Source organism: Oncorhynchus masou, chromosome 29 (assembly GCF_036934945.1).
Source record: "Oncorhynchus masou masou isolate Uvic2021 chromosome 29, UVic_Omas_1.1, whole genome shotgun sequence".
Classification (NCBI taxonomy): Eukaryota; Metazoa; Chordata; class Actinopteri; order Salmoniformes; family Salmonidae; genus Oncorhynchus; species Oncorhynchus masou.
The window spans coordinates 66,222,534-66,248,969 of record NC_088240.1 but is presented as its reverse complement, the minus strand read 5'-3'; the positions used below and the strand labels follow the sequence as shown (position 1 = coordinate 66,248,969).

Sequence of the window (26,436 nt, the reverse complement as noted above, 5' to 3'; positions counted from 1 at the left end):
TTATTCTTGTTGCTACTCTATTACAGTTGTATGAATATTGTTGCTTGTTTTTTGTTGTTGTTTGTAACAGTTCAAATGAAAATCGTTACGGACCAATGATCTACGCTTTTATTCCACTGATCTATGTATGTGACAACTTTCTTAAACTACACAGATGACTAGTGTTACTTCAGTCACAGGACTTAGAACTAGATTACACCAGAAGAGGGTGTTGATTGTCATGATATTTTCAATATTTTCATGTTGCATATTGTGCTTAATGTCGCTCAGTTATGAGAAGTGTGTGAGTGTGTGTACACATTAACAAGCCTGTGTGCGCGCATGCCTCCATGCATGTGTGTCAAGATTCTGGTGATGTAAAGCTGTTTTTTTTAAATGAGCTGCAAACACTGGAGTATAACTTTTTATTTGCACGTTGAATGACTGTTAATGAAAAAAAACACACAAGTTAGCATCCGGGAAATATACTCAGCACATAGGAAAATGTATGTTTTAGACACCGTTTGCATTACCCTCAAGTATTTCATTACATAGTTTAACTCCATGTATTTGGACAGAAGATACCTTGAAATAATCATTTGTACCAGTCCACGATCAGTCATTATTACAGTTTGTTTACATTACGTTTCATATTTTATTCCAAATTAGTTAACAAGGATATTTCAACAAAGGAAATAGCTACACTGAAGGTCGAAGGTGGGGAGACAAGGTGAAGTAAGCCCCTTTTATACCTTGTTCTAAATTGCGTCCTTTGTCCTGATCTTGTCAACAGTCTGATTGTGCCCACATTTTTAGACAGGTGTTGACAGTCAAAAGACACGTTGTGATCTGATTGTGATCTTTTTGTGTCTAGACATCTTACAAGTGTAGACAGATCTGGACAGAAAAACCATTTAAATCATCATTATTCCGGCCTCTAAAATCAGGGATAGGTGGCTGATTACATCAATATGTGTCTTACAGTAAATACATATACAAATATTATAGCTGTGACATTATTTGCATAAAGGAAGGGACCAGGAACTCTGGTCACAATGCAGACACAGTGGACAGATAACAGACTCATTTTAATACCATGTGTAGACACACTTCTGGAAATGTGGGCACAATCAGAATGTAGACAAGATCAGGACTAAGGACCCATGTTAGCATCAGGTATCAACGGGGCTATAGACAGTCAAAATGGTGGGGGTTCTGATCGCAGGAGTTTGCTGCCAAAAGCAAACAAGGCAGCTCATATGTATTGCAACACAATTTTATGCTTTCCCCTTGCCCTGTCAAGACACAAACCTGCAGTCTTACTTAAGTATTTTCACCTTGGCTTCACTGAGATTACTGTTCTCCCAGAGTTTCACACAGTCAATTTGCCAGACTGCACCGCAGTAAATGTTACACAGTGTGATGTAAAGCCATTGCAGCTAGACTCCCCATGTCTCCACTGAGTAGGCCTACAGCACAGGTGTCAAACTTATTCCACTGAGGTCCGAGTGTCTGCAAGTTCTCCCTTGTACTTGATTGATGAATTATGGTCACTAATTAGTAAGGAACTCCCCACTACTTGTTGTCTAGGGCTTCATTGAAAGGAAAAAACAAAAAAACCTGCAGACACTAGGCCCTCCATGGAATGAGTTTGACACCCCTGACCTATGGTGTACAATGATGACAGAGCATCAGTCATACAGCCAAATCCTCACAGGGTGTGATAGGTGTTATGATGGGTTCACTAATCTGTCAAATACTGTGACTTCTCTCATTATGAGGAATGAAGCATTAAAAGGAATTTGAGATATTAGTGATCCAAATAAAGAAGGTGCAAAGAAAGAGTTAGAGAGAGGAGACGGGAGAACGAAGGAGATTGAGGAAATAAGGGACTGTAAAGAGAGAGCTAGAAAGAAAGTGCGAAGGAGGGTCAGAGAGAGTGAGAGAGTGGGAGAAAAAGAGGAGGAAGAGAGGATGGAGAGGTTGGTGACAGTGGAGGTGTGGGGGTTTGCCCACCTGTGTCTCGTCCTTCTGGTCCTGGCCAAGCCAGAAGCTAGCAGTAGCCACCCCACTGCCATGTCCTGCTCTGAACCCCATCACCACTTATATTATTCTAAACAGTGCACCTGGGCTCTGCAGTCTCCACACACACACACACACACACACACACACACACACACACACACACACACACACACACACACACACACACACACACACACACACACACACACACACACACACACACACACACACACAGACACACACACACACACACACACACACACACACACACACACACACACACACACACACACACACACACACACACACACACACACACACACACATAGAGTATCACCAACAACATACAGGAGCTTCAACCTGTGAGGCTATACACTATAGAAAATTGTTGCCTTCAAGATATAAAGCACTGTTCTTTTATACAATATAATCTTGAAATTAGCCAAATGAAAGAGACAAAAATACACGAAGGGCTCGATTCAATCCGTATCGCTCAAGTTCAGCGCTATTGAAATGTAAAGGCAATGTAAAGCCAATGTTCCCAAGTTCGCGAAGACTGTATTCACGGTAAACGCTGCATATGACAGCTCAATAAAAAAATTGTGTTTACATTTCAAGCACGCTATAGCGCAGAACTTAGGTGATTCGGATTGAATCGAGTCCTAAAAGATGAGCATGGCAGCAAAGGCCAAAATATATATGGAATATACTGTATAAACCTTTTGGAAACCACACAGCAAAACATGACCCTTTACAACTCTTCATGTCAAAACCATTATTCACAATAATATCAGTGACTTTCAAAAAACATCTGGCACTACAAGCTCCTAACTAGCATGTGTTATTACCTGGTTATTACAGTACTAAGACTAACCTGCTGCAGTGATATTTCAGTAATTTGCTCATACTGTGGTGAATGCTTTTTCAATGCCACAGTATGAGAAGATGTCATATTTCTTGTGATCACATGTTAAATCAAATCAAATCAAATGTTATACATGGTTAGCAGATGTTAATGTGAGTGTAGCGAAACGCTACATGTATCCATGTAATAATGTTTTGGTTGTTTATTACATTCATATTTTCAGACCGAATTTGTTCTAAAAATGAACCCAAAATAAATATATTTGCAGTGAAATCACATTTGTCTTAACAACAAAGCATCAATTGGTTTGAAACATTGGTGGTTTTCATGATAGATACAGAGCTTGTCATCAAATGTGGTAATGCCACTAAACGACAACAGTTAGGCCCCAAAACATTTCATGGTTAGAAATTTCTAGCTGTCCTGTTTGTTGCTACCTTCAGAGAAACTGCAACAGAGAGTCAGTTGCATGAGATTTTCTCATTTTAAGAGAGAATTTTTTTTCTCACTATCAATATAAGCAATACTTCTGTTTCCTTACTACATTTTATTTGATGATATTTCTGTTTAATTCAGACATGCAATGAATGAAGTACAATATTGGCAAGGGGAGGATTTTGAAGTCTGACAATTCTTTCTTTTTTAAGCATTTGCATGTATCCTCCCGTCGCCTTCATACAACATGGCCAGACAATAATTCATAATAGCTTTGAATGTGTGATCCTGGTCAGATTTTGGTTAACAAACAACTTTTTCATTTTCATTACTCTTACCCAAATGCTGAGACTGAGTGTCTCTATAATTCTGTAGTGGTGTGGGTTATATATGTGTATGTTTATCTGTATGCATGTTTGTTACTTTAATTCGATCCTGTAATTGAACCTTAACCACTGTAAAGTCCACTGTACAAGTCCCACCAGGAATGTTGTTCATTTTTTGTTGGTATTATTCACAAGAGAATGTATGGCATGGGGGAAAAGCCACTCTCTCGGCAAGAAGTCCCTCACTTCCCCTCCTCCACCTCCCCCTATACACAGGTAGAACTATATGCATTAGGCGGTGTGAGGAGCTAGTATTCACTGAGGTTGTGCCACTTTGAGATCTGCCGACGGGGGTTTTCGCAGACTTCCCGCCAGTGGGCGGCGCCAGAGGGACAGGGGCTGTGCAGGCCGAGTGGCAGGCGCCCCACCACCTCGTTCTTAGTGGTACGGTCAAAGTCGACCACCACAAACTCCACGGAGATCTCAGGGAGCAGCTCGGGGGGCACGTCGTAGATGAAGGACTCGTTGAAGACGGGGTTTAACGTGCACTTCTTCACGTGCGTCTTTTTCTTGGCGATGCGCTTGCGTCCGTAGAACACATTGACCTTCACATATGGGTCTAAGGGAGAGAAGGACATTTTGGAATATTGTTATATGTAAAGGGGACATTACACAAGCTCCGCTTTTTTAAATTGTCCACAGGCACACACGCACACACTGACATACACAGTGGTTGAACTCACTTCCAGACAGGCCAGAGATGTCCATCTTGGGCAGGTGTTTGGCCTTCAGCACCACCACACTGAGGCGGTGGGAGACAGGCTGGTAGGACAGAGACACTAACAGCTCCCCACGGCTCTCGCACTGCAGGAAGAGACAGACACATAGAGGATTTAACTATTGATTCATTCAAAAGGAACAATCATCAAACCCACCTACTCAGCCTTTAAGACACAATACAACAATGAAACAGCCATAATCGTACAGTCATAGATTAAAAGAGTAATTGCGCACCAACTGCCAAGACAATAAAACTCAGCAGTCTTGGGAATGATCTATTTGCCAACCTTGTTCTACATGCACAATTATAAACTGGGTGGTTCAAGGCCTGAATGCTGATTGGCTGTATGACAAAACATTTATTTTTACTGCTCTAATTATGTTATTAACCAGTTTATTATAGCAATAAGTTTGTGGTATTTGTGGTTTGTGGTATATGGCCATTATACCTCGGCTAAGGGCTGCATCCAGGCACATTGCGTCTTGCCTAAGAACAGCCCTTAGCCATGGTATATTGGCAATATACCACACCCACTCAGGCCTTATTGCGTAAATATACCATACATATCTGCGTGTGGAAACAGACTAGTGTGATTCTTTTAGTGTTTATGTGAGAAACAGCACAATAGCGGTTTGTATAATCTAGGTGTTCTGCATAGTAAGAGCAAGGAAATTAAACAATGAATCAGATAAACTGTGAACAAAATCTGTCATGCCTGGCCTTTACACTGAATATCCATATAAATGTAAATCAGATCTTGGTACTGTATATATTAATACAGATGACAGTAGGTAGACATGATGTATGATGCTACAGACCAGCACACACATGTACTTTCTCATATTCACTGACTTGCAATTGATTTCATATTATTCCAACCCATCACTAAAAAAGCATTTTCTAATCTAATGATTATAAAATGAGGATTTGCTGAGAGGAATCCCTAGGTGAGTGTCCTGGTGATTGGTATGCTTATGATGGATTATTTCAATAAGCAAGAAGATGACATTGCTTTGATGAAGGTTGTTTGACCGAAAGCTTATAGCCACACAAATTTGCCCCGACACCACTACAGTGAGCCATAGTTCTCTTCTCATTCTAGTGTAGTTTTAATACACCTGCAACTTACTATCCTAGTCAGGTATGAGGTTGATTCCCATGCATGGTGTATCGTATTCCCCCATGCTACTGCAATACCTTGCCCTCCACACTGAGTACTGAGGAACACTACCCGATTTTACGATCAGACTTCTTCTTTCAATGAGGAAGTAATAACCCCTGCAATGCATCCATACAAAACATATCCAGCCCTTCTTATATTGAACAGCAGATGGGTTATACACAATGGTCACACAGGGAGGACTAGTGCCACAGGTACATGTAGGAACAAAAAACAAAAGTTCTTGATGAGTCCGAGTTGGGTACACACTCACATGCACACGTGTGGCTGTGATGATGAAGGGAGCCTGATGGATGGCTGGCTGCATTGAGAGATTACATGGAGGCGTTGATTCTGTCTCCTCAGTTTGGCTGCAGTTAATACTTGAATGGGGACCGAATCAATAGAGACACATTGACCTTCCTGTCAGACAACCCCCTCTGTGTACTGCACTGCGCTCAATTCCGTGTGTGTGTGTGTGTGTGTGTGTATGTGTGCGCCGGGCCCCTACTTCTAAGAATATGTTGGAATTGTCTGTTCATGCTTTTAAACATGTGTAGGTCGCCCCCCCCATTCCTCACCTGCATGTTCCTCTTGCTGATTTGCTGGGTGATATGCACCCGCCCCGTGCTGGGTTCCAACTCTGTCAGCGGGACCACCACCTCTCCTATGACATCATCTCGGGCGAAGCGGTCGAAGCTGAGCACCAGGAAGTGCAGCGTGAGCTCGGGCAACGAGCTGTAGGCCACGCCATAGAACGTGAACGTCTCGTCAAACACCGGCTCCAGTGTCTTCCTCAGGACCCTGGTCTTCACCCGGTGCTTCTTCTCAGGGAGGATGGTCATCTTCACGTAAGGGTCGGAGCTGTTCCCCTGTTCGTCAACTGCAGGCAGGCCATGGGCTCCAACGATGGTCACCACCAAGGCTTTCTTGGGGAAGTTGTAGTCTAAAGCCAGGCTGAGGGAGCCCAGGCTGGTTTCAGGCTCTGATTCTGGGTCAGAGGACGCGGGGGTGAAAGGTGAAACGGTCTTGCTGCTGTTCTCGCTACTGGTAGCTGAGCTATCCAGGCAGCAGTAGTCGGCCCTGACGGGCAGTGCCGCCTCCATTCTGGGCTGGCCAGCAGGGGGCACCAGGTGGCTCATCTGGAGATGGGTAGGCGCGTCCAGGATGTTGTTCTCCGCATCCACCAGGACCATCCCGCGGCCACCACCCCTCTCTCTGTCTCTCTCCCCCTGCCACCCAGCACGCCTGGCCACCCGTACTATCCTCTTGCTGCTGCTGAGGGACTCTGGGTAGATACTGATGCCCTTCAGCATGTGGATGAACTTGTAGGGCGGGTCTTCAGCCGAGTCGGTGTACTGATCACCATGGAGCTTGTACCGGCCCATCACCCGGAGGTTGCGACGCTGGCAGAAGGACCACAGGAGAACCAGGATCACCACGGCAACCACCAGAGCCGCTGCACCGATAAAACCAGCCAGCACCGGTGACATGTCTAAAAGAGAGGGGAAGATAGAATGAGTAAAAGCCTTTGCACAGTCTAGACAGGGATGTGTTTGCAATGTCTGGTGTGAGAAATATTTATACTGAAGTCTCTAAATAAAGTAGGTGGTCAAACTGTCGGTTGCATTTAGTTCATCCAGGAACTGACTCAGATTAAAGAAATTCAACTCTTTAAGCTGCAACCAAGTGATGCAGTACTGAAAATCAAATAGGAAATCATGTAACTGCCCTCCAGTGGCTCATTATTGTCAGGTAGGCTAAATAATGTAAGTCGTGTGACCACACCACCCAGGGTGAGTGACTCCACTCCACTGTGACTCAACACTGTGACTGTGCCATACAGCAGGAGTGACTTCACTACAGTGTCACAGAGCACAAGGCAAGGTGTGAGTGGGAAACACATGAGCAATATGGACATCATTCAACCAGGTGTCACCAGGCTGCCTAAATGTCAGCCCCCAACACCACACAAACACACACACACACACACACACACACACACACACACACACACACACACACACACACACACACACACACACACACACACACACACACACACACACACACACACACACACACACACACACACGAACACACACACACACATACATACATACATGTACATACATACAATCTAATTCAAACCATAACACTAATTCTAACCTTAACCCTAAACCCCCTAGAAATAGCATTTGACCTTGTTGGGACCAACAAAATGTCCCCAGTTGATAAAAAATGTTTACTGTTAGTTTACTATAGTTAAACACATCCACACACACAGTCCACCTCTTTATTTAAGTCATTAGTCATTTGCCTCCCTTAATTGATCCCAGTGACGGTGTGCTTTATCTAGCAGACAGACCCTGTTCCAGGGCTGGTCATTACGCCAGACTAGGTCGTGTATTGTCTGCCTCAATGTGTCTGGGAGGTATAGCCCCATACCCTGTCTCTGTGTGTGTGTGTATGTGTATGTGCGAGGGGTGAGGTTCTAAGTGTCTGTGCACATGCAGGTATGCATGAATCTATGTGTGACTGTGTGTGCGAGCCACCACCCACTCATTTGCTGCTGGGGTTAATGTGTGCTGTGCGCACATGGTAAGGCTGACTGTGCTGATCCCAGCTGTAATGGGACTCAGTGGACAGAGCCTGCTGCAGCGGGGCGGGAGGGCCGGGAGAGGGCCCTTTGTTTGGCCAAGCCCCTGAAAAGAGACGCATTGTGCCGCCACCCCCCCCCCCCCCTTCAGCCCTCCACAGGGAACATTTCCCCTTCTGAGCATGTCACCATACTCCAATTGGTAAACTTGTCAGTCTATACAGTGAATGTGCATGAGCATGCACATATGTGATGCACGAGGCACACATGCATGCACATACACATGCACAGAGACAGGGTATGGGGCTATACCTCCCAGACACATTGGGGCAGACAATACACGACACGAATTCTACATTTTCATCTGTCTTTGTCTCTCTCCTCTCCCTCCTTCAACTGTCTGTCTTTCAACAAAATACTGTGCCCTTCCTTCCTGTTGTTGTTCATTGGCATTCTGGGTAGGGATACCAGGAGGATGATGTCAGATTTTGGAAGGAGCTTAATGCCAGCTGAGCCCGTTGCCCTGGAAACATACCCCAGGGGGATGGCAGTAGTGAGCTCTCAAATCTTCCGCTTCAGTGGGTCCAGGAATTGTCCACAAAATGTGTTAAGTAAAAGCATAAATTGAATGTGCTGATTAACCGAACCAAAAATACACCGTACATTTTTTTATTAACTAGACACAATGCCAATCTCCTCAGTTCAGTTTTTTTTCTGTGGGTAACTTTAAAGATATTTTTTTCTGTGGATTCCATCTGTTAGCCTTCTGCATAACCCATTTCAGATCCTTCATCAAGAAAAAGAGCTCAGGTTGATTTGCAAGGAATTATGTAATTCTATCTAACCATAGATTACAGATCAGACCACACTACTGTATAGGTAGTTTGACATTCCAAATATGAACAGCACACATGCCGAGTTCAAGACATCCTTTTTGTTTAAATATACACAGCTACTGTCCGTGGCATCATGCCTATAGGGGACACAAAGGCATGCGCCCCCTAAGATTTGTCATGTTTTAAAATGAATGTGATGATAATTATTTATAAAAAGATATGTCAGCGGTACTTTTCGCAGGGGGCAAACTGACTGGACCAGGCAAAGTGTACCCCCCTACCTATTCTCCCCTAGTAAGTGGTTCCTTCCAAGGTGCACAGAGCAGAGATGCCTCGGCAGGACGCTAGATACTCTCGTGTGTGAGGTATCGTCAGTGGAGGAGAGAGTGTAGAGTGACACAAACAGCGTTTGATTTGATTTGAGCCATTTCCAGTGCCTGACCCTGCCACTTTGTTTGATAAACTGAGTCATGGGGCTGGGGAAATGTAACCACTGTTCATAGACAGAGCTATGCATGCAAAGATTGACAGACAATGTGATTGTTCTTTTCAAAACTCAAATGACAATAAATTGATACATAATTGACTAAAATTGCTTTAATTATTGGGTTATGATACTATATACCAGTGTGGCAGTTGCACTAAACTTCTAAGGCAAATGGTTCTTAAAGAATCAATGCGCATCCTTAATTAACATGACAATTGAACAGGTAAGGAGATATGCTTAGATAAGGAGATAAGGAGGTAAGAAGATATGCTTAGATAACTTATGCAGAAAAATAGACATAGTTTGACATATAATTAGTCATAATAACTATGGCTCTAGATTGCAAGAAAAAGCTCTTTCTGGTGTTTGAAGAATGCAAAATTGTCCAACTTCTGACCAACTGCCCATCTTTCTTTCTGCCTGGCACCGGTTGGTACAGCATAAACCCCATCATCCACCAGCCTGGTAAACAGTGCTGAGTGACCATGGAGCACTGAGAGACAATCTGTCTGCATTGGCAACATGTCTTATTGTATACTGCCTGTGAACATAAGATTCAGTTGATTTGCAGAACTCAGATTGTGATGTGGACCAGATGTGTCTTAATCCTGATGAGTGACCCAGATTAGATCACTGGCTGTAATCTGGGTTTCTTGAGTCTGTTGGGATGAATTGCAGATATCCAACTCTCATTTTCTGCTGCATCCGGAGGCTCAGGGCCAACATTATGTTTGCAATAACACATCTCTAACACTCAAGCCTAGATTGCACAACTGTTTATCTTGAGCTTGTATGAGATGAAAGGTCAACTGCTTGTTGTAATGAGGTTCTTCAAGCAGTTCAATGTTTAGATGCTCTTGATGGTTTAATCTTAAATCAACCAAGAAATATGAGAATGCATTTATTAACAAAGGCCTCTTCTTCCGCATGGACATTAATCAACTCCAACAGGTTACAGGCCCATTCCTGGCAGTGCTTATTGGTTTATATTTTAGAACAATCCGTTTTGTTTCTGCACTTGGGTTGTCCTATTCTTCTGATGATATAATACCCATAACCCTCCCCATTCCCCGTCACCTATTCATGTCACTTGCTGAGAGGATCTGGCACTGTTTGGGTCACCAACACCCCCTGCCTTCAGAGCACTACACTTCTTATTATGGCAATGTGGCATTAAACTACTGTTCAGGGATCTTAATTTAAAGCTCGGGGTCTGATACAATGAAAATATGTCCATTTGGCCAAGCTCCTAGTTCCGGGATGCTTGCTTTAACAAAAACAAAGGAACGGGGCTGGCGATGCTTACGCAGGAATAGACATCACGTCATCCTATCCACCCCATCGGACGCGCACATTGAAGACCACCGGGAGAAGAGGCAATGTTGGGAATGGGCCGCAGTACTCTATCTTTTCATAGAATAGGCCTACAATTATTATGTTGTTGGACCAAATTACTCACTGATTGAAAACAAATAATTGCATAATAGCAAATAATGTAATAATAGGCTCCCACTGGGCACACACTGGTTGAATCAACGTTGTTTCCACGTCATTTCAATGAAATTAAGTTGAACCAACCGTGGAATAGACGTTTAATTGATTGACGTCTGTGCCTAGTAATGTTACTATCTCTGTTGAACATGCCTGTGTAATCAGTTTCGTTCAATTTCCAAATTACATTCGATGCTATTTACATTAACACAGGCCAAGGTAATAAATAAATGCCAAATTTACATTTGGCAATCTTTGATGATAGCAATCAACTTAATCATGCTATTTGGGTGTGTTCACTCTCATATGGCCTTATTTCTAAAACGAATGGGCATTATTTGAACATTTTGCCTAATGTAAATACAAGACATCATATAACATCTGACGACACAATAAACAAAATGCCAAATAATTCCGAAAAATGTCTGCTACTTACCATATGCAGGTCGTAATTCTGTAATCTCAGCCATTTTGAGAATTAACGCAGGATGCTTTACTGGCAGCCCAGATAAAACGGGTAAATGAAAGAATATAGAGCTGATTTGTCCCTATTTTATATCCATAGAGAATGAGTAACGATACTTCAACCAAATATTCCAGTAAATGAGCTCACAGGTTAATAAATAATGATTGTCTTCCCCTTTTCGTATGGTCTATTCGCTCTCTATACGACAAACTCAATGATGCTATTATATCTCGGATGCTGCGTGGGGCTCGAGACTGGTACTCACGGACTCGCAGGAGGGTTTAGACCCGCCCCGGGGTGGCGTCAGAATGTCATTTTTTCTTGTATGATACAGTGTATGTATGTAAAGGACCAATTACTGGTGGATGGGTAGCACACTTTCATTCAAATAGTTGCTTGGCAACATTACACAATAGGTCTAAGGACCATACAGATTTTATAAAAACGGTTTAATTCTTGGCAAACTTTGGAATAATTATAACATACATACAGCATTTGCAAAGCACATAATTTTACATACTCCCCCCACTAAAACAACCATTATAAAGCTGTGTTCAAGACTAATGCAACAATAGTATATTTTGGTCAATTCTAACTCAATAATAAATCATATTGATATCTACTAGAGACTGAACCAAGCTGACTACAGACAGCTGAAAGTACACTGTAAAAACAATGACTGCTACTAATATTATGATTTACAAGTAGAATACATGACAAATAATTTAATATTATAGATATGGTCTCATCTTTAACCCTCACATGATTACCATTAGGAGCAGAGAAGCAGAGACCCTCATGTGTGTTTTATAAGTGTCCCAAATTAGACATATATAAACATATAAATCAATACATTTGTTTTATAAACCGCTATATTCTGGACATATCATTTGGTGAAGTAAACCAGTCACAGGCCCTGCATCAACATGGATGGACTGCAAATGCACGTAGTACCCAGAAAGTTCACTAGGTGTCCTACTGGACAAATGTAATACAGCGAATGAAGTCATACTGTCCGACATGTACAGCATGAGGCTATTTGTTTTCTCACTTCACTAAAACACAATCGTAAGTTGCAGTAGATACATCACTTTGGCTGACAAGACGCGCATTGCAGCAGGAATGTACTGAGAAAACCAACAAATGAAGGCCGATTTTTTTCTGTGGGGTTTGTAATCTTTGTCAGTACTTCAAAATTAAGGCACCAATTTAATTAATTAATTACCTATTCTTTAATTAGGCCTAGAAGTACTTTAGTTAAAGGCATATCTTGGCATACATCAACACAAATACATGCTTTGGTTGAACAAAGGCAGGACACAAAATGAAGATAGGCACATTCAGCAAAGGTTTTATGGCCATAAAATAGCAGTGAAAAATCTTTCACTTTTTTTGTCACTTTCTGACAACTTTGGTCTGACTGAATAAAACATTACAAATACTGTGTAAAACCTTCCATCAATAAATATAATCAACGAGATTCTTGATATTCCATTTCTTGTTTTTGGTAGCTATACAGAACACAAATATAAAGGCAACATGCAACAATTTCAAATATTTTTCTGAGACACAGTTCATATAAGGAAATCAGTCAATTGAAATAAATTCATTAGGCCCTAATCTATGGATTTCACATGACTGGGCAGGGGAGCAGCCATGGGAGCACATAGGCCCACCCACTTCGGAGCCAGGCTCAACCAATGGAAAGCCAGACCCAGACAATCAGAATTGTTGTTTTTTTCCCCACAAAAAGGACTTTATTACAGACAGAAATACCCCACTCCCAGAATATCCTGCAGGTGAAGAAGCCGAATGTGGAGGTCCTGGGCTGGCGTGGTTAGATGCGAACTGCGCTTGTGAGGCTGGTTGGACGTACTGCCAAATTCTCGAAAACAACATTGGAGGTTGCTTATGGCAGAGAATTGAATTCTCTGTCAACAGCTCTGGTGGACATTCCTGCAGTTATCATGACAATTGCACACTCCCTCAAAACTTGAGACATCTTTTGGCATTGTGTTGTGTGACAACTGCACATTTTAGAGTGTCCTTTCATTGTCCTCAGCACAAGGTGCACCTGTGTAATGATCATGCTGTCCAATCAGCTTCTTGATATGCCACACCTCTTAGTTGGATGGATTACCTTGACAAAGGCTAAAATGCCCACCAACATTAATGTAAACAAATTTGTGCACAAAATTTGAGAAAAATAAGCTTTTGGAAAATTTCAGGGATTTCATGAAACACGGGACCAACACTTTACATGTTGCGTTTTATTTTTGTTCAGTATAAATATAACTGAGTCAAATGATGCAGGTTAATGAAAAATACTGATAAGAGAAAAGTTTGATGGAGATTGTGGTGACGATTGTTTCAATTTCTCCCTGAAGAACAAACAGACCCTACTGAAGGCAGTTAAAGGACAGCAGCATTCTCCAGATGCAATATACCTGTCTGAGTCTGCTGCCCTGTAATCAAGGCATCATTCCAACACTGCTTAAGTGAGAATCCACTGCAGCACATGTGCTATCATTCTGACTTTCTGAACAATTCCCAAAGTGTTTTATCCAGGCAGGTTACCAGGTCATTGGCGGTGCGAGGCTAGTTTCCACTACTAAAAAGCATTGATGCCTTTAGTGCATTTTCCAGTCTCTGTGAAAAGAATGGCTGATGAGCAAGTTCATTTTGCAGTCTAAACTGCTTCAGGAAAATCAGGCGATTCAAACAGGAAAATATATAAAAGCGTTAAAATACCTTTTCGATAGAAGTTCGATACAAGTTTCTATCAGAGTCTACAGTCTTTGTTTCAGGTGCTGAGGAAAAAGGTATCCAATCCAAAACGTACTGTAGTGTTCATGAAGGTTATCATCCAAACCAAGCAACTGAGACACCGCCACCTCTCTCTCACATACACCCACACACACACTGCTTAGTTGACATGTCCGTGTCCTCCTAGGTCAGCCAGAGGCATAGTGTGCAGCACCTCATCCAGCAGCTGCAGGGCGCGGTGCAGGTGGACCTCCACCCAGCAGGGGGTGTGCTTGATGCTCTGCCGGGGGTAGTCGGGTCCCCAGCCCTTCACAAAGCTGAGCCTCAGGATACACAGCCGCCGCAGGTCGTCCACACCTATCCCGGCTGCCGCCGACAGACCTGGGAGAAGAGAGATTTACTGAGTGGTTAAGAGAGCGAGAGAGGGAAAAAAGAAAGAGAGTGCAAGAGAGAAAGAAAGAGTGTGAGAGAGAAAGAAAGAGAGTGCAAGAGAGAAAGAAAGAGTGCGAGAGAGAAAGAAAGAGAGTGCAAGAGAGAAAGAAAGAGAGTGCAAGAGAGAAAGAAAGAGAGTGAGAGAGAGAAAGAAAAAGAGAGTGAGAGAGAAAGAAAGAGAGTGCAAGAGAGAAAGAAAGAGAGTGAGAGAGAAAGAAAGAAAGAGAGTGAGAGAAGGAAAGAAAGTGCAAGAGAGAAAGAAAGAGAGTGCAAGAGAGAAAGAAAGAGAGTGCAAGAGAGAAAGAAAGAGAGTGAGAGAGAAAGAGAGTGCAAGAGAGAAAGAAAGAGAGTGCAAGAGAGAAAGAAAGAGAGTGCAAGAGAGAAAGAAAGAGAGTGCGAGAGAGAAAGAAAGAGAGTGTGAGAGAGAAAGAAAGAGAGTGCAAGAGAGAAAGAAAGAAAGTGTGAGAGAGAAAGAAAGAGAGTTCAAGAGAGAAAGAAAGAGAGTGTGAGAGAGAAAGAAAGAGAGTGTGAGAGATAGAAGGACAGAAGCACTCACTGACTGCCGGGGCAATTCCCCCCACACTGCCAGGCCCTGGGATGTTGCCTGCCACCGCTGCAGCCTGTGCTGCTGCTGCAGCCTGGGCCGTGGCTGCCTGCTGCTGCATCTGCCTGTGGCACTGACGCAGGTCAAACACCTTCATGTAGGCCCCAGGGTAGATCTTGTGAACTGCGTCTCCCGGGGCTCGCCCTGCCTCCCGGTCCAGGTAGTAGCTCTGTACGAACACTGCATGGTCACTAAGGCAACGCATCCACACATCCCCCTCACCACGACACTCCAACTGCACCCCCTTCCCAATGTGCAACCTGTGAAATGGAGATAGGAGTTCACACTAGTGAAGAGAAAATCACAGACACTGGGGATTGTATTTATTTCTATACAGGCGATAAATACATGTTTGCCCTGTGTATTCTGCACCCCAACAAAGTTCTCCAATAGCTAGCGGCTAGGCAAGGTGGGTATATTAGGGGCACGCTGATAGACCTGGCTCTTTCGCTGGCGTCGGTGCGGTGCACGTTGCTGAGCTGGCCCAGACAGAAGCGGTCGCCCCCCGAGGGGTCCACGTATCCGTCCACTGTCACCACGGGGCAGTTAGCCAGGACCTTGAACATCTCCCCAACCTGGATGTCCATCTCAAAGTAGGAGATGGAGCACCAGAACTCTGGACCTGGCAACACACACAGCATGAAATATAATATGAAACATTGCAAAATGTCTGCCATGTGTCCCTCATGTGGGTACTGTCCATTGGTGGTGGATGGGGTGAGTTGCCCAACACCATGTGTGTGGGTAAGTGTGTGTGAGTGGGTAAACGTTGGGTGTGTACCTGGATGGTTGGAGACTGGCTGAGGAAAGGAGGGTGCGCTGTGATGTTGCTGAGACCCTTTTAAGAGAAATTAATTAGCAAATAGGACAATGCTACCATATACATTAAGTAACATTCCTGCATTTCTGACAGAAAGATTGATTGACAGGTGATTGACATACAGAAGTGGTTGGGGTGGTGCAGTGGTGGTTGCTGGTGGCCACGCCCATTCTGCTGGGGTCCTACAGGGGTATAGGAGGCCGTGCTGGTGCCTGTCCAGGTTGCTGGAAGATTGTGAAGGAAGAGAACAAAAACAGTTGAAACTGACACAATGGAATTGACACCATCTATGTGACACTGCCAACCTGGTTTGTTAGTAACTCACTGTGATAGGAGCTCTGTGTCTGTGTGTGTTTGGAGCTGCTGCTGTAGTCACTCTGGCTGTGAGGGGTAGGGGGCTGGGGGGGTGGTCCGTGTGTGGGGGTGGTTGGGGGTGGCGTCTGGGGAATGCCCTGGATTTGGGGAGAGGCGATCTGGAGCAGGCCCTCGCCGTGGCCCCCAGACATGGGCCCCATCATGGAGCTGCTCACTGGAGGAGGGAGATGGGGGAAGGGGAATAAAGGGTGGAAATTGTAAGGGATAGAGTTAGACATGAAAGCAAAAGAGTCTAGTTCTTCTCAGCTGCATTGCTTGTACGGAAGTACTTCTTATTACCAGGTTCAGTTTATCTCACCTGGCGGAGAGAGGGGCATGCTGGGGTAGAGGTTGACGGAGGATGGGGCACGGGGCGGCTCTGGGGGCATCTGCAGAGGGGGGAGGGGCTGGTTGTAGTGCTCGGGCTGGGGGGGCATCCTGGAGGGGAGGTCCATCTCATAACAGTCATGAATGTACTCCTCTTTGATCAGCCGACCTGGAGGACCTTGTAATGAAGGGAGGGGGAGAAAGAGAGAGACAGAGTGGGAGGGAGAGAGAGGGAGGGATGGAGAGGGAGGAAAACAGAGAGAGAAACAGAAAGCAAGAGAGAGCGAGAGAGAGAGAGAGAGAGAGAGAGAGAGAGAGAGAGAGAGAGAGAGAGACAGAGACAGAGACAGAGACAGAGACAGAGAGACAGACAGGCAGAAATCAGGCATGAGTCATGTCATGTTATTATTGTCACACCCTGATCTGTTTCACCTGTCTTTGTGATTGTCTCCACCCCCTTCCAGGTGTCGCCTATCTTCCCCATTATCCCCTGTGTATTTATACCTGTGTTCTCCGGTTGTCTGTTGCCAGTTCGTCTTGTTTGTCAAGTCAACCAGCGTTTTTGGCTCTGCTCCTGCTTTTCCCAGTTTCTCTTTCTCTTTCTCTTTTTATCTCCTGCCTGCCAGACCACTCTGCCTGCCCCTGACCCTGACCCTGCCTGCCTGTGGACCTGTACCTTTGCCCCACCTCTGGTTTATTGACCTCTGCCTACCCAGACCCTGAGCCTGCCCTGACCCTGCCTGCCGTCCGGTACCGTTGCCTCACCTCTGGTTTACTGACCCCTGCCTGCCTTGACCTGTCTATTGCCTGCCCCTGTTGAATTATTAAACCATTGTTAATTCGACATTGTCTGCATCTGTGTCTTACCTTCATACCTGATAATTATTATATTTTTCGATTCATGAATGGATACATTTAGAATAAATTCCGGAATTTACTGTAATTTAGATCAAATTGATGGATGGTATTTATTGTTGCCTCTATCTGGGAGTGATTTTTGCCCTGTCATGAAGCCTGTGACACCTTGTTGCAATTTGATTGAGGTGTCCTACTTGTTGTGTAGACTAGCTCAGACAGGTATGAATCTGGCTGGTTTAGAAGCTCTGCATTCCATTTTTCATCAGATTGCCAAGAGCACATCTACAGTATATCTGTATAAAAACAGTAGTATTGCCTGTGCACTTTGGGAAATGCGATAAAAACAGATTGGTTAGAATGAGTTGCTATTGCTTATTACCATTTTGATGATGTTTGATGATGCTGAAAATAGTGTTTTCCTCCTCACCTGCATTTTGAATGCTGAGACCAACTTGAGGAGACGGACGGAAAGGGAAACAAAGTTAGAAACAGCATGGTAGTTCTGAAAAAGCCTGTGACCCAAAGAGCCTGTTAACAACTTCATATTCCCCTTCCCCATTTGTGCTTCTCTTTCATTAGAGGAAGTGAAATTGTGAACAGACGCACCAATGCCTGGCGATACCACTCTCTCGTAGTGGTAGGGGTTGACACACACGTTGTCATACTTGAGGTCAAAGGCGAACTGGCAGAACTTGACGTGCTTCAGTTCATTCTTGTGGAGGTCTGGCCAGCGCCAGAGCCTAGCGTAGATCACATGGGGGAACCCTTTCCTCCCAGCTACCTGGATCGAGAGAGGAGAGAGAATGGAGAATGAGCGCCTGGAGGAATTCCTTTCCAACATCCATCCAGGAAATTTAGGGTGATTATTTACAATAGGATGGTGGGTCTCAGAAAGGGAATGGGGGACAGTATGGAGGCTTTGACGGGGTTGGAATTTGAGCATGGAGGGAGTGTAACTGTGGGGAATCTAAGTGGAGGGGAACAAGGGAAAGAAACAGAGAGAAAAGATGGGAGAGGGAGAATGGGAATGAGGAGAGCAAGAGGGAGCTGGTAGACAGGGAGTGGTCGAGGAAACAGGTCATGAATGGAAATTTACATCAATGTTAAACACACTCACATATACACACACACTCTCTCCAGGCACACACTCTGGGTGGGGAGGAATAGCCTTGGAGACATTAAAACATCTCAGACTGAGATGAATAGCACAAATAGTGACTATCTGAGTATTTGTTATTGAGGAAGAGTGTGAGTGTGACAAAAGAGGGAGCTGGTATAGGGTTAACTCAACAAGCTGAGCTGGAGAGGAATGACATTGTCTCACTTTTGCTGTGTGTGTGTGTGTGTGTGTGTGTGTGTGTGTGTGTGTGTGTGTGTGTGTGTGTGTGTGTGTGTGTGTGTGTGTGTGTGTGTGTGTGTGTGTGTGTGTGTGTGTGTGTGTGTGTGTGTGTGTGTGTGAGAGACAGACAGACAGAGAGAGAGAGAGAGAGAGAGATCAGTATTTTGGGATCAACATACCCTTTCTCCACTAACATAAAGAGAAAGCCAAAATGGACTCCGTAAACTTTTACCTTTTCTTTTTTATTATTCTTTCTTCTTGAAAACCAAAGTGACCTTCCTCAGACAAAGAGTCAGAGCTGGCAGAGTGCCAGCCCAATTCCAGCCAGCAGACTGACAAACACACACACAGCCTAAAGTCCTGAACAGAGAATAATACAGTACATTGTCATATCTAGTTCTCACACAGCACATTAATACGTGTCACTAACATCCGTATATCCACAGGCAATCTCAAATGTAGAAACTGTTGATGTAAGTCAAAACCTGCATTCAATAATAAACACTTTTCTCTCTCTATCTATCTCTCTCTCATAATCACAATCTCACACACACACAGAAAATACTGTGGTATGTCTGAGATTACAAATATACTTCCACAAACTTTAACACTGAAAAACTCCAGGCACAAACACACACACACACCAGAGACAGACAGGCTTAACTTAACCCTGCCCCTTTCCTGTGTCTCAGACAAAACAACCCGCGCTACCCCTCCAGTACTCCCTCCCTCCCTCTCTCCCCCTCATAAGAGCTGGGGGAGGGGAACTCCCTCTGTCTCCTTCTCTCTAATTCCCTTGCTCTCTCTGTAAGCAACTTTTGGGTTACACTTCTACATATTCAATAGTATGTTCATTCTCTAGAAGTTAGCCTATAGGGAGACCTAAACCCCTTGACCTTTTTCTCCTGTTCCTCCTCCCTGAAGTGTGTAAGTAACCCACGAGTTGAATGATTCACTTGTTGAGTTCGAATCTCATCACGGACAACTTAGCTAATTAGTAACTTTTCAACTACTTACTACCTTTTAACTACTTAGCACATTAGCTAACCCTTCCCCTAACCTTAACCCTTTCAGCTAACTCTTCCCCTAAACTTAACCCTAACAGCCACGTAGCTAGAATTCGTAACATATCATAAGTTTAGAAAATTCACAACATATTACAAGTTTTGAAAATTCACAACATATAATACGAATGATAGACATCCACAAATGAATATATACCATACGAAACGTAACATATCATACTAAATTAAGTGTCTTGGATTTACGTACAGAATAATATGAAATGCTCTGACACCAGGTTGCACACACATGGGATGGGCTTACAAAAAGGAAGACACCTGTGCCATGTCAGATATAGAATTGAAATGTATTCAGGTTTGATTTTGCGTCACAATATTACACTATATATACATCACAGAAGACTGAAATATGACAAAACTGTTTGACATAGAAACACCGGATTTTTGCCCAAACAAGCGTGTCTCTGTGAAATGTCAACGGAGCACTGAGCGTATAACAAGCTTTTTTATTTTCAAAGCCTTTTACATTTAATTATTCTTGTGTCATGATAACTTTGCTTTTTGCGACCAGTAGAAATAACTTTGAAGACAACGACCTCAAAATGTAAAATCCTCAAAAGTTGTTAGGAGAAACACGCACCGCTATGTCAACAAAGCTCAGTGCTTATTATCGGATGTATTAGGTTACTGTTAATGAAATGTTAGAGAAAGACCGCACTGAATGATTCAAAAGATGAATAATCATATTTGTCTTGGTAAAATGTATTTTATGACATAAGGAAGTGAATTTCATCACAAAAGAGTGGGTGGACACCCTAAACAATATGAGCTGCCTGCGAGCCAGGCCTAATCACCCAACATCAGTGCCTGACCTCACTAATGCTCTTGAGGCTGAATGGAAGCAAGTCCCCATAGCAATGTTCCAGTGGGAAAGCCTTCCCAGAACAGTAGAGGCTGTTATAGCAGCGAAGGGGGAACCAACTCCATTTTAATGCCCATGATTTTGGAATGAGATGTTGGACAAGCAGATGTCCACCTACTTTTGGTCATGTAGTGTATTACCACAATCATGACTGGCTGAAATAAAAGTATAGGCTTTGTTGCTGGCAGTACCTGAAAGGTGTATTAGTCAGTCATCAAATGCGACCAGCTATTGGTCACTGAGTTGACAGAGTCTTTGTGCCATACCACCAATAACAATTCATCAGTGAATAATTTATTAATGAGATCCACTGATTTCATAAACAGTCCCCCTACAATCAGTGATAACATACCGGCCTAGGCCTCATTCAACCCAACATAACAGTAGCCTACCTGCAGGCGTCCATCAAGCGTCCTCTGGATGGTGACACACTTGCTGGGGTGAACTCCGTTGGTGGTGATGGCGGTGATGAGCGAGTCCAGCTCATCCTTCTTCTCCTTCAGCTTCTTTACCAGGCTCTCTATGGCACGCTTGGCAAAGCCCTCGTTCTCACCGCCCTGTCGGTGGCACATGAGGCTGTGCACGATGCTCAGGCAGGCATCGTTGCTGTTGGGGGGGTTCACTGACATCTCCCTGGGTTGAGGGGGGTTGGAGAGGAGGAGGTGAGAGACCACTATGGTGAAGCAACCAAATGCAATTGATTTATTTGATTGTTGTTTGATCACTGACACAACACTGAAGTCTGGACCTGAGATGGTACTTCAGATCAAGATTCAAGTCATAGGCTATCAGCAAGCAAGGTCCCTATAACAATCAAATAACAACTTTACCAGTATTAACAACACAAAATGTATGGGACTTTTACAGAGCAGAAGATACAATGCAGGCCATGTGAACACAGAATTGAGTTGGCCAAAATGACTTTATCCTTAAATAGGTATTTACTACTTATTTGAAAATACATTACATTAACCTAAAGAAAATGTACATTCTTATGATCCATGTGAAGTGTAGGGTGGCAGGTAGCCTAGCGGTTAAGAGCGTAGGGCCAGTGACCAAACGGTCACTGGATTGAATCCCCAAGCCGACCAGGTGAAACATCTGTCGATGTGCCCTTCAGCAAGGCACTTAACCCTAACTGCTCTTGTAAGTCGCTCTGGATAAGAGAGTCTGCTAAATGATTTAAATGTAGGTGACTGAGTGTGACATACCTTGTTTACAAACACCCCCCCCATGTGTGTCATACTAGTGATGAAGTTGAGCTTGTTTTGCTTTGCACAACAAGTCTGAAAAAAACAATAATGCAGAAAATGTGTGATTTCCCAAAGTAGGCTATATAACAATCCACTTTGATAATGATAATAAAACTGTCATAAACTATAATAAACATAAATGCTGCACTCAAGAAATTCTAAGAGCATTTAGGAGGTCAAAAGTAATTTGTTTACATGTTTACAAAAGCATGTAGGCCTACTGGGGGAAAACACATAATCACCACTGTAGGCTACAGTGTACACAGTACTTTGACATAGGATAGACACATTGACTTGAGAGTAGTTGGATGGGGGGGGGTCTGTCTTGGCTGTCTGTCTCACTAACTGTAGGCTATAAATCTGTCAACAATCCATGTGACTCAGACTGGTTTGGTCAGCTAGAAAAATCCCTATGGGAATAATCAATACCAAAATGTAGTTTACTTACAAATCAACAGGAGAACTGGACAAATATGTAGAAGGAGCTCTGAAGCAGTTCCAAATGTATTTCCCCCTTTCCCCCTCTCTCTGTGGAGCTGTCTGTCTCGACTGTTGTCAGTCTATCACCCTCTCTCGCTCCCTTCGTTCATCCTGCTGCTCCCCCGACTCTTCTCTAGTTTGCTTGCAATAACAAAAGGGGGAGAGAGAGAACATCGTACGCGTGAGTTGTCTCGGGCAAAATTTCGAGCCAATCGCTGCGCCCGTTTCATTCCAGACGGTGGGGCTCTCCGCCAACTATGACGCTGCTCTCTTACAGCTAACAGCCAGCCACCGGGGGCTGATGTCTGTCTGGGTTGCTTGTTGATTGACAGGTCTGTGCGGTTGATTTTTTTTTATAATGTGGCGCCGGTGAGATTTACCCCGCCCATTCTCGCTCCCCTCTCGCTCCACCAATTCCAGTGGATCTCCTCTCTGTGTAGAAAAACGCAGTGCCTGTGGGACCAAACTCTGGACGCCGTTTCCCGATAGCTAACAACCGTGTGTAGAATTACATTTTTAACAAACACTACGGATTGCGGCACCAGAACAAATGATGTGTCTAACTAAAACTACTGATTGCAGCACCCAAATAAAAAAACGCAGATACACAGGACAAACATAGGTAAAAAGTAAGCATTAACGAATGGACATTTTTCAAGTGTCGACTGATAGTGACTCGATGGTACACTCATCGCAATTTTTAAGATTAACATGATTTTATCGGTAAATTATGCAACTGAAATTTGACTTCCGCTTTTAACCCAACCACTCCAAAAAGACACACAATTTATAAAGGTTTCAAATTTTTCCAGTTTCTGGCTCGCCTCTAACCACTAGGCTACCTGCCACCCTGTATGCTCAACAAACCCATATGGTTTTCTGAACTACCCAGAGGTGGTAGAGGACAAGTACTATTGTGAATTTCAATAGTGTTGTCTGTCCATCAAATCGTGCGGTGTGGTCCTGAATCCTCTACCTGATTCCGGGTTACAAAGGACTTGTCATTGACGGCCATTTCCGCTGGAGGGCAACTACCAGATAGCAGTATAGGCATATGTCGTTAAGTATGGACCCATCACCTATAGGTGTTTGTTTTCTGTATATCAATGGCTCTGCATCTTATGGTCTGTTGCTGCTCTCTAGTGGCTAGTCCTGGCAGTACTACGGAGATCGCTCGCTCGCGCGTGTGTTTTCTGATCAAATTGCGATGTAAAAATAAAAGTATTACGTCTGAATCACATTTGTATGTAATGGAAATACTGAAAACCAGCAGACACTGAAGCCTAAAGTAGTTGACTTTGCTAACAGCCTGTTAAACTGCTTGGGGCAGACTGCACTAACAGCTGAGTGAGTGGCATGAGGTGTGGTTTTCGCTGGTCGATTAGTTGGCAAAGGTCTTATTTTTTTTACCTTTATTTAACCAGGCAAGTCAGTTAAGAACAAATTCTTATTTTCAATGACGGCCTGAGAACAGTGGGTTAACTGCCTGTTCAGGGGCAGAACGACAGATTTGTACCTTGTCAGCTCGGGGGTTTGAACTCGCAACTTTCCGGTTACTAGTCCAACGCTCTAACCACTAGGCTACATAAGTGCCCGAATTGAACCTAGACAACCGTACCACCATGTCACCAACCATTGAACGTCTGATTGACATGACTTGATACCAACACCCTACTAACGTCTACATGTTAATGAAAGTCATAAGGTGCATAGTTTATATTCGTATTAATTAAATCTCAACCATAAATGTTAGAAATGTACAATTTTTCCCGTGCTAGCCGACATTCCGATGTAGCCACCTTGAGCTATAGTGTAGTCTACGGTCAAGTATAAATGTATCAATCAAGTATAAATGTAAAATAGTTCAGTTAAGGGTTATAGTTTAGGGTTCAATTTAGGGATGTAACAAGGAATCTGGATAGCTGGATAGAGTGAGAGACAGGCACGATATTTGAGAGCTCGGCAGCGACACAGACATACATTTTTTTACAAGCGGCAGATGCGATTTTTCAAGAGTGTCTGCCCCAGGTAGTTTCTTTAGAGACGATGAAAATAATTACCAAAATGTCCTTGATCTGATTGAGGAGTAAATACGCAATATTTAAATTGTGATATCATTAGGAAATATTTAGTCCTACTGTGTTGATAATTACTTTTAGTTGATAACAAGTTGTACGAAAGACTATTGAGAGTCAATATTAGTTCATCATAGGAAAGCTGTAGTTCCACCCACCAGTGATGTGGAGCAGAGTATGCTAGGCGATCTCTAACTAAGGAGAAGGAAGTAACTAGAAAGGGTACACAAAGTGATCAGTTCCAGCTATCTTCTGTGATTACCTTTAGTTAGCATTCTTTGTTTTAGCCAAGGCCAGTGTGCGTCCTTTAAAAATGTGAGTTCATATTTCTTACTATTCATGCATTGTGGACACACTCAACTTTGTTATGCTAATTAGCATTTTTACCGCGAGCGAGCAACTGTAAGCTTGGTAACCCTGTTGTTTCTGTTATCTCATTTCAGACATTTAGCATTTCAGTGTATTGTATAATGTCCACCAGTGTCTAGTCTAATATGCGCTGTGGTTGTATGGATGTATACTGTGTCACGCCCTGATCTGTTTCACCTATCCTTGTGCTTGTCTCCACCCCCCTTCCCCACTTATCCTGTGGGCATTTATACCTGTGTTTTCTGTCTGTCTGTGCCAGTTCATCTTGTTTGTTCAAGTCAACCAGCATTTTGTCTCAGCTCCTGCTTTTCCCCAGTCTCTCATCCCTCTGGTTTTGACCCTTGCCTGTTCTGACGCTGAGCCTGCCTGCCGTCCTGTGCCTTTGCCCCTACTCTGGATTACCAACCTCTGCCTGACCTGAACCTGGGCCTGCCTGCCGTCCTGCACCTTGTCCCCACTACTCTGGATTATCGACCCCTGCCAGCCTTGACCTGTCATTTTCCCTGCCCCTGTTGTTGCAATTAACATTGTTACTTCAACACAGTCTGCACTTAGGTATTACCTGAAACCTGATAGTACGAACTCGCCATGACTGACCCAGCAGACTTAGACCAGGTCTGCAATGCCATTTCCTCCCAAGGAGCCCTCATTGGTAGACACGAAGAGTTGCTTCGTGGGCTGATGGAAGGGTTCCAGGACGTGGCCGAACGTCACAATTCCGTGGGTTGCCTACTACGCAGCCTACCACAACAGTAACCTCCCAGCCCCCCAGTAACCCGGCTGGTAGCAGCGCCGTCACCCCGGTTTTCTGGGTACTCCGCTTACCACCCCTGGAGCGCTATGATGGAGATTCCAGAACGAACCTGCCGGGCTTTTCTCTCCCAGTGCCCCCTTGTTTTCGAGCTGCAGCCTTCTTTGCTCCCCTCGGGCCGCTCAAAGATGGCGTACATTGTTACGCTGATGTCCCGGAGGACACTCGCCTGGGCCACGGCGGTGTGGGAGCAACAATCCGCCGTCTGCCTCAGTTTGGAGGTATTCGTGGCGGAGGTGAGAAAAGTTTGAGGCGGAGGCGTCCAGGAGAGAGGCTGTCCGGAAGTTACTCCAGCTTCAGCAGAACTCGCTCAGTGTGGCAGACAATGCAGTGGATTTCCGCACGCTAGCAGCGGAGGGTGTCTGGAACCCGGAAGCGCTGTTCAACACGTTCCTGCACGGACTATCGGAGGAAGTAAAGGACGAGCTCGCAGCCCGGGAACTACCGATGGATCTCGACTCACTCATCGCTTTATTTATCCAGATTGATGGTCAGCTACGGGAACGTAGGAGTGAGAAGAGGTCTGATTGTGGTCACAATCGCTCACTCAAGGAT

At 44.1% G+C, this 26,436-nt stretch overlaps 2 protein-coding genes across 5 annotated transcripts; both read right to left on the bottom strand.

Annotated features, from left to right (window-relative positions):
• Window positions 1-390: 390 nt before the first annotated feature.
• LOC135520331 (synaptotagmin-11-like) lies at window positions 391-11,684 on the bottom strand. The gene is made up of 4 exons (XM_064945797.1): window positions 11,420-11,684; window positions 6,152-7,065; window positions 4,374-4,494; window positions 391-4,249 (listed from the first exon to the last, which is right to left on the bottom strand). Exons 1-4 carry the CDS (start codon window positions 11,451-11,453, stop codon window positions 3,939-3,941), a joined length of 1,380 nt encoding a protein of 459 aa, XP_064801869.1. The 5' UTR covers window positions 11,454-11,684; the 3' UTR covers window positions 391-3,938.
• A 1,090-nt stretch (window positions 11,685-12,774) lies between these two features.
• LOC135520330 (mothers against decapentaplegic homolog 4-like) lies at window positions 12,775-23,139 on the bottom strand. Of its 4 annotated transcripts, none has more exons than XM_064945793.1 (11): window positions 22,595-23,139; window positions 21,286-21,526; window positions 18,217-18,391; window positions 17,990-18,061; window positions 16,745-16,930; window positions 16,397-16,600; window positions 16,194-16,295; window positions 16,033-16,089; window positions 15,690-15,873; window positions 15,204-15,511; window positions 12,775-14,596 (listed from the first exon to the last, which is right to left on the bottom strand). In XM_064945793.1, the coding sequence occupies exons 2-11, from the start codon at window positions 21,520-21,522 to the stop codon at window positions 14,376-14,378; spliced, it is 1,746 nt and encodes a 581-aa protein (XP_064801865.1). In that variant the 5' UTR covers window positions 21,523-21,526; window positions 22,595-23,139; the 3' UTR covers window positions 12,775-14,375. The 4 variants fall into 4 exon arrangements, with proteins under 4 accessions (XP_064801865.1, XP_064801866.1, XP_064801867.1 ...); XM_064945794.1 differs by having other exon boundaries at window positions 16,745-16,921; XM_064945795.1 differs by having other exon boundaries at window positions 18,038-18,061.
• Between the last annotated feature and the right edge of the window lie 3,297 nt (window positions 23,140-26,436).

Excerpts from the sequence above, each read along its gene's own strand:
- LOC135520331 (XM_064945797.1), bottom strand. The coding sequence starts at position 11,453 with ATGGCTGAGATTACAGAATTACGACCTGCATATG. Across the intron at positions 7,066-11,419 it reads AGAATTACGACCTGCATATG|ACATGTCACCGGTGCTGGCT; the intron begins GTAAGTAGCAGA and ends CCTCTCTTTTAG. Across the intron at positions 4,495-6,151 it reads TCAGCAAGAGGAACATGCAG|TGCGAGAGCCGTGGGGAGCT; the intron begins GTGAGGAATGGG and ends CTCTTCCTGCAG.
- LOC135520330 (XM_064945793.1), bottom strand. The coding sequence starts at position 21,522 with ATGTCAGTGAACCCCCCCAACAGCAACGATGCCTGCCTGAGCATCGTG. Across the intron at positions 16,090-16,193 it reads GCACCACCCCAACCACTTCT|GGTCTCAGCAACATCACAGC; the intron begins GTATGTCAATCA and ends TTCTCTTAAAAG. Across the intron at positions 15,512-15,689 it reads GACGCCAGCGAAAGAGCCAG|GTTGCACATTGGGAAGGGGG; the intron begins GTCTATCAGCGT and ends TCCATTTCACAG.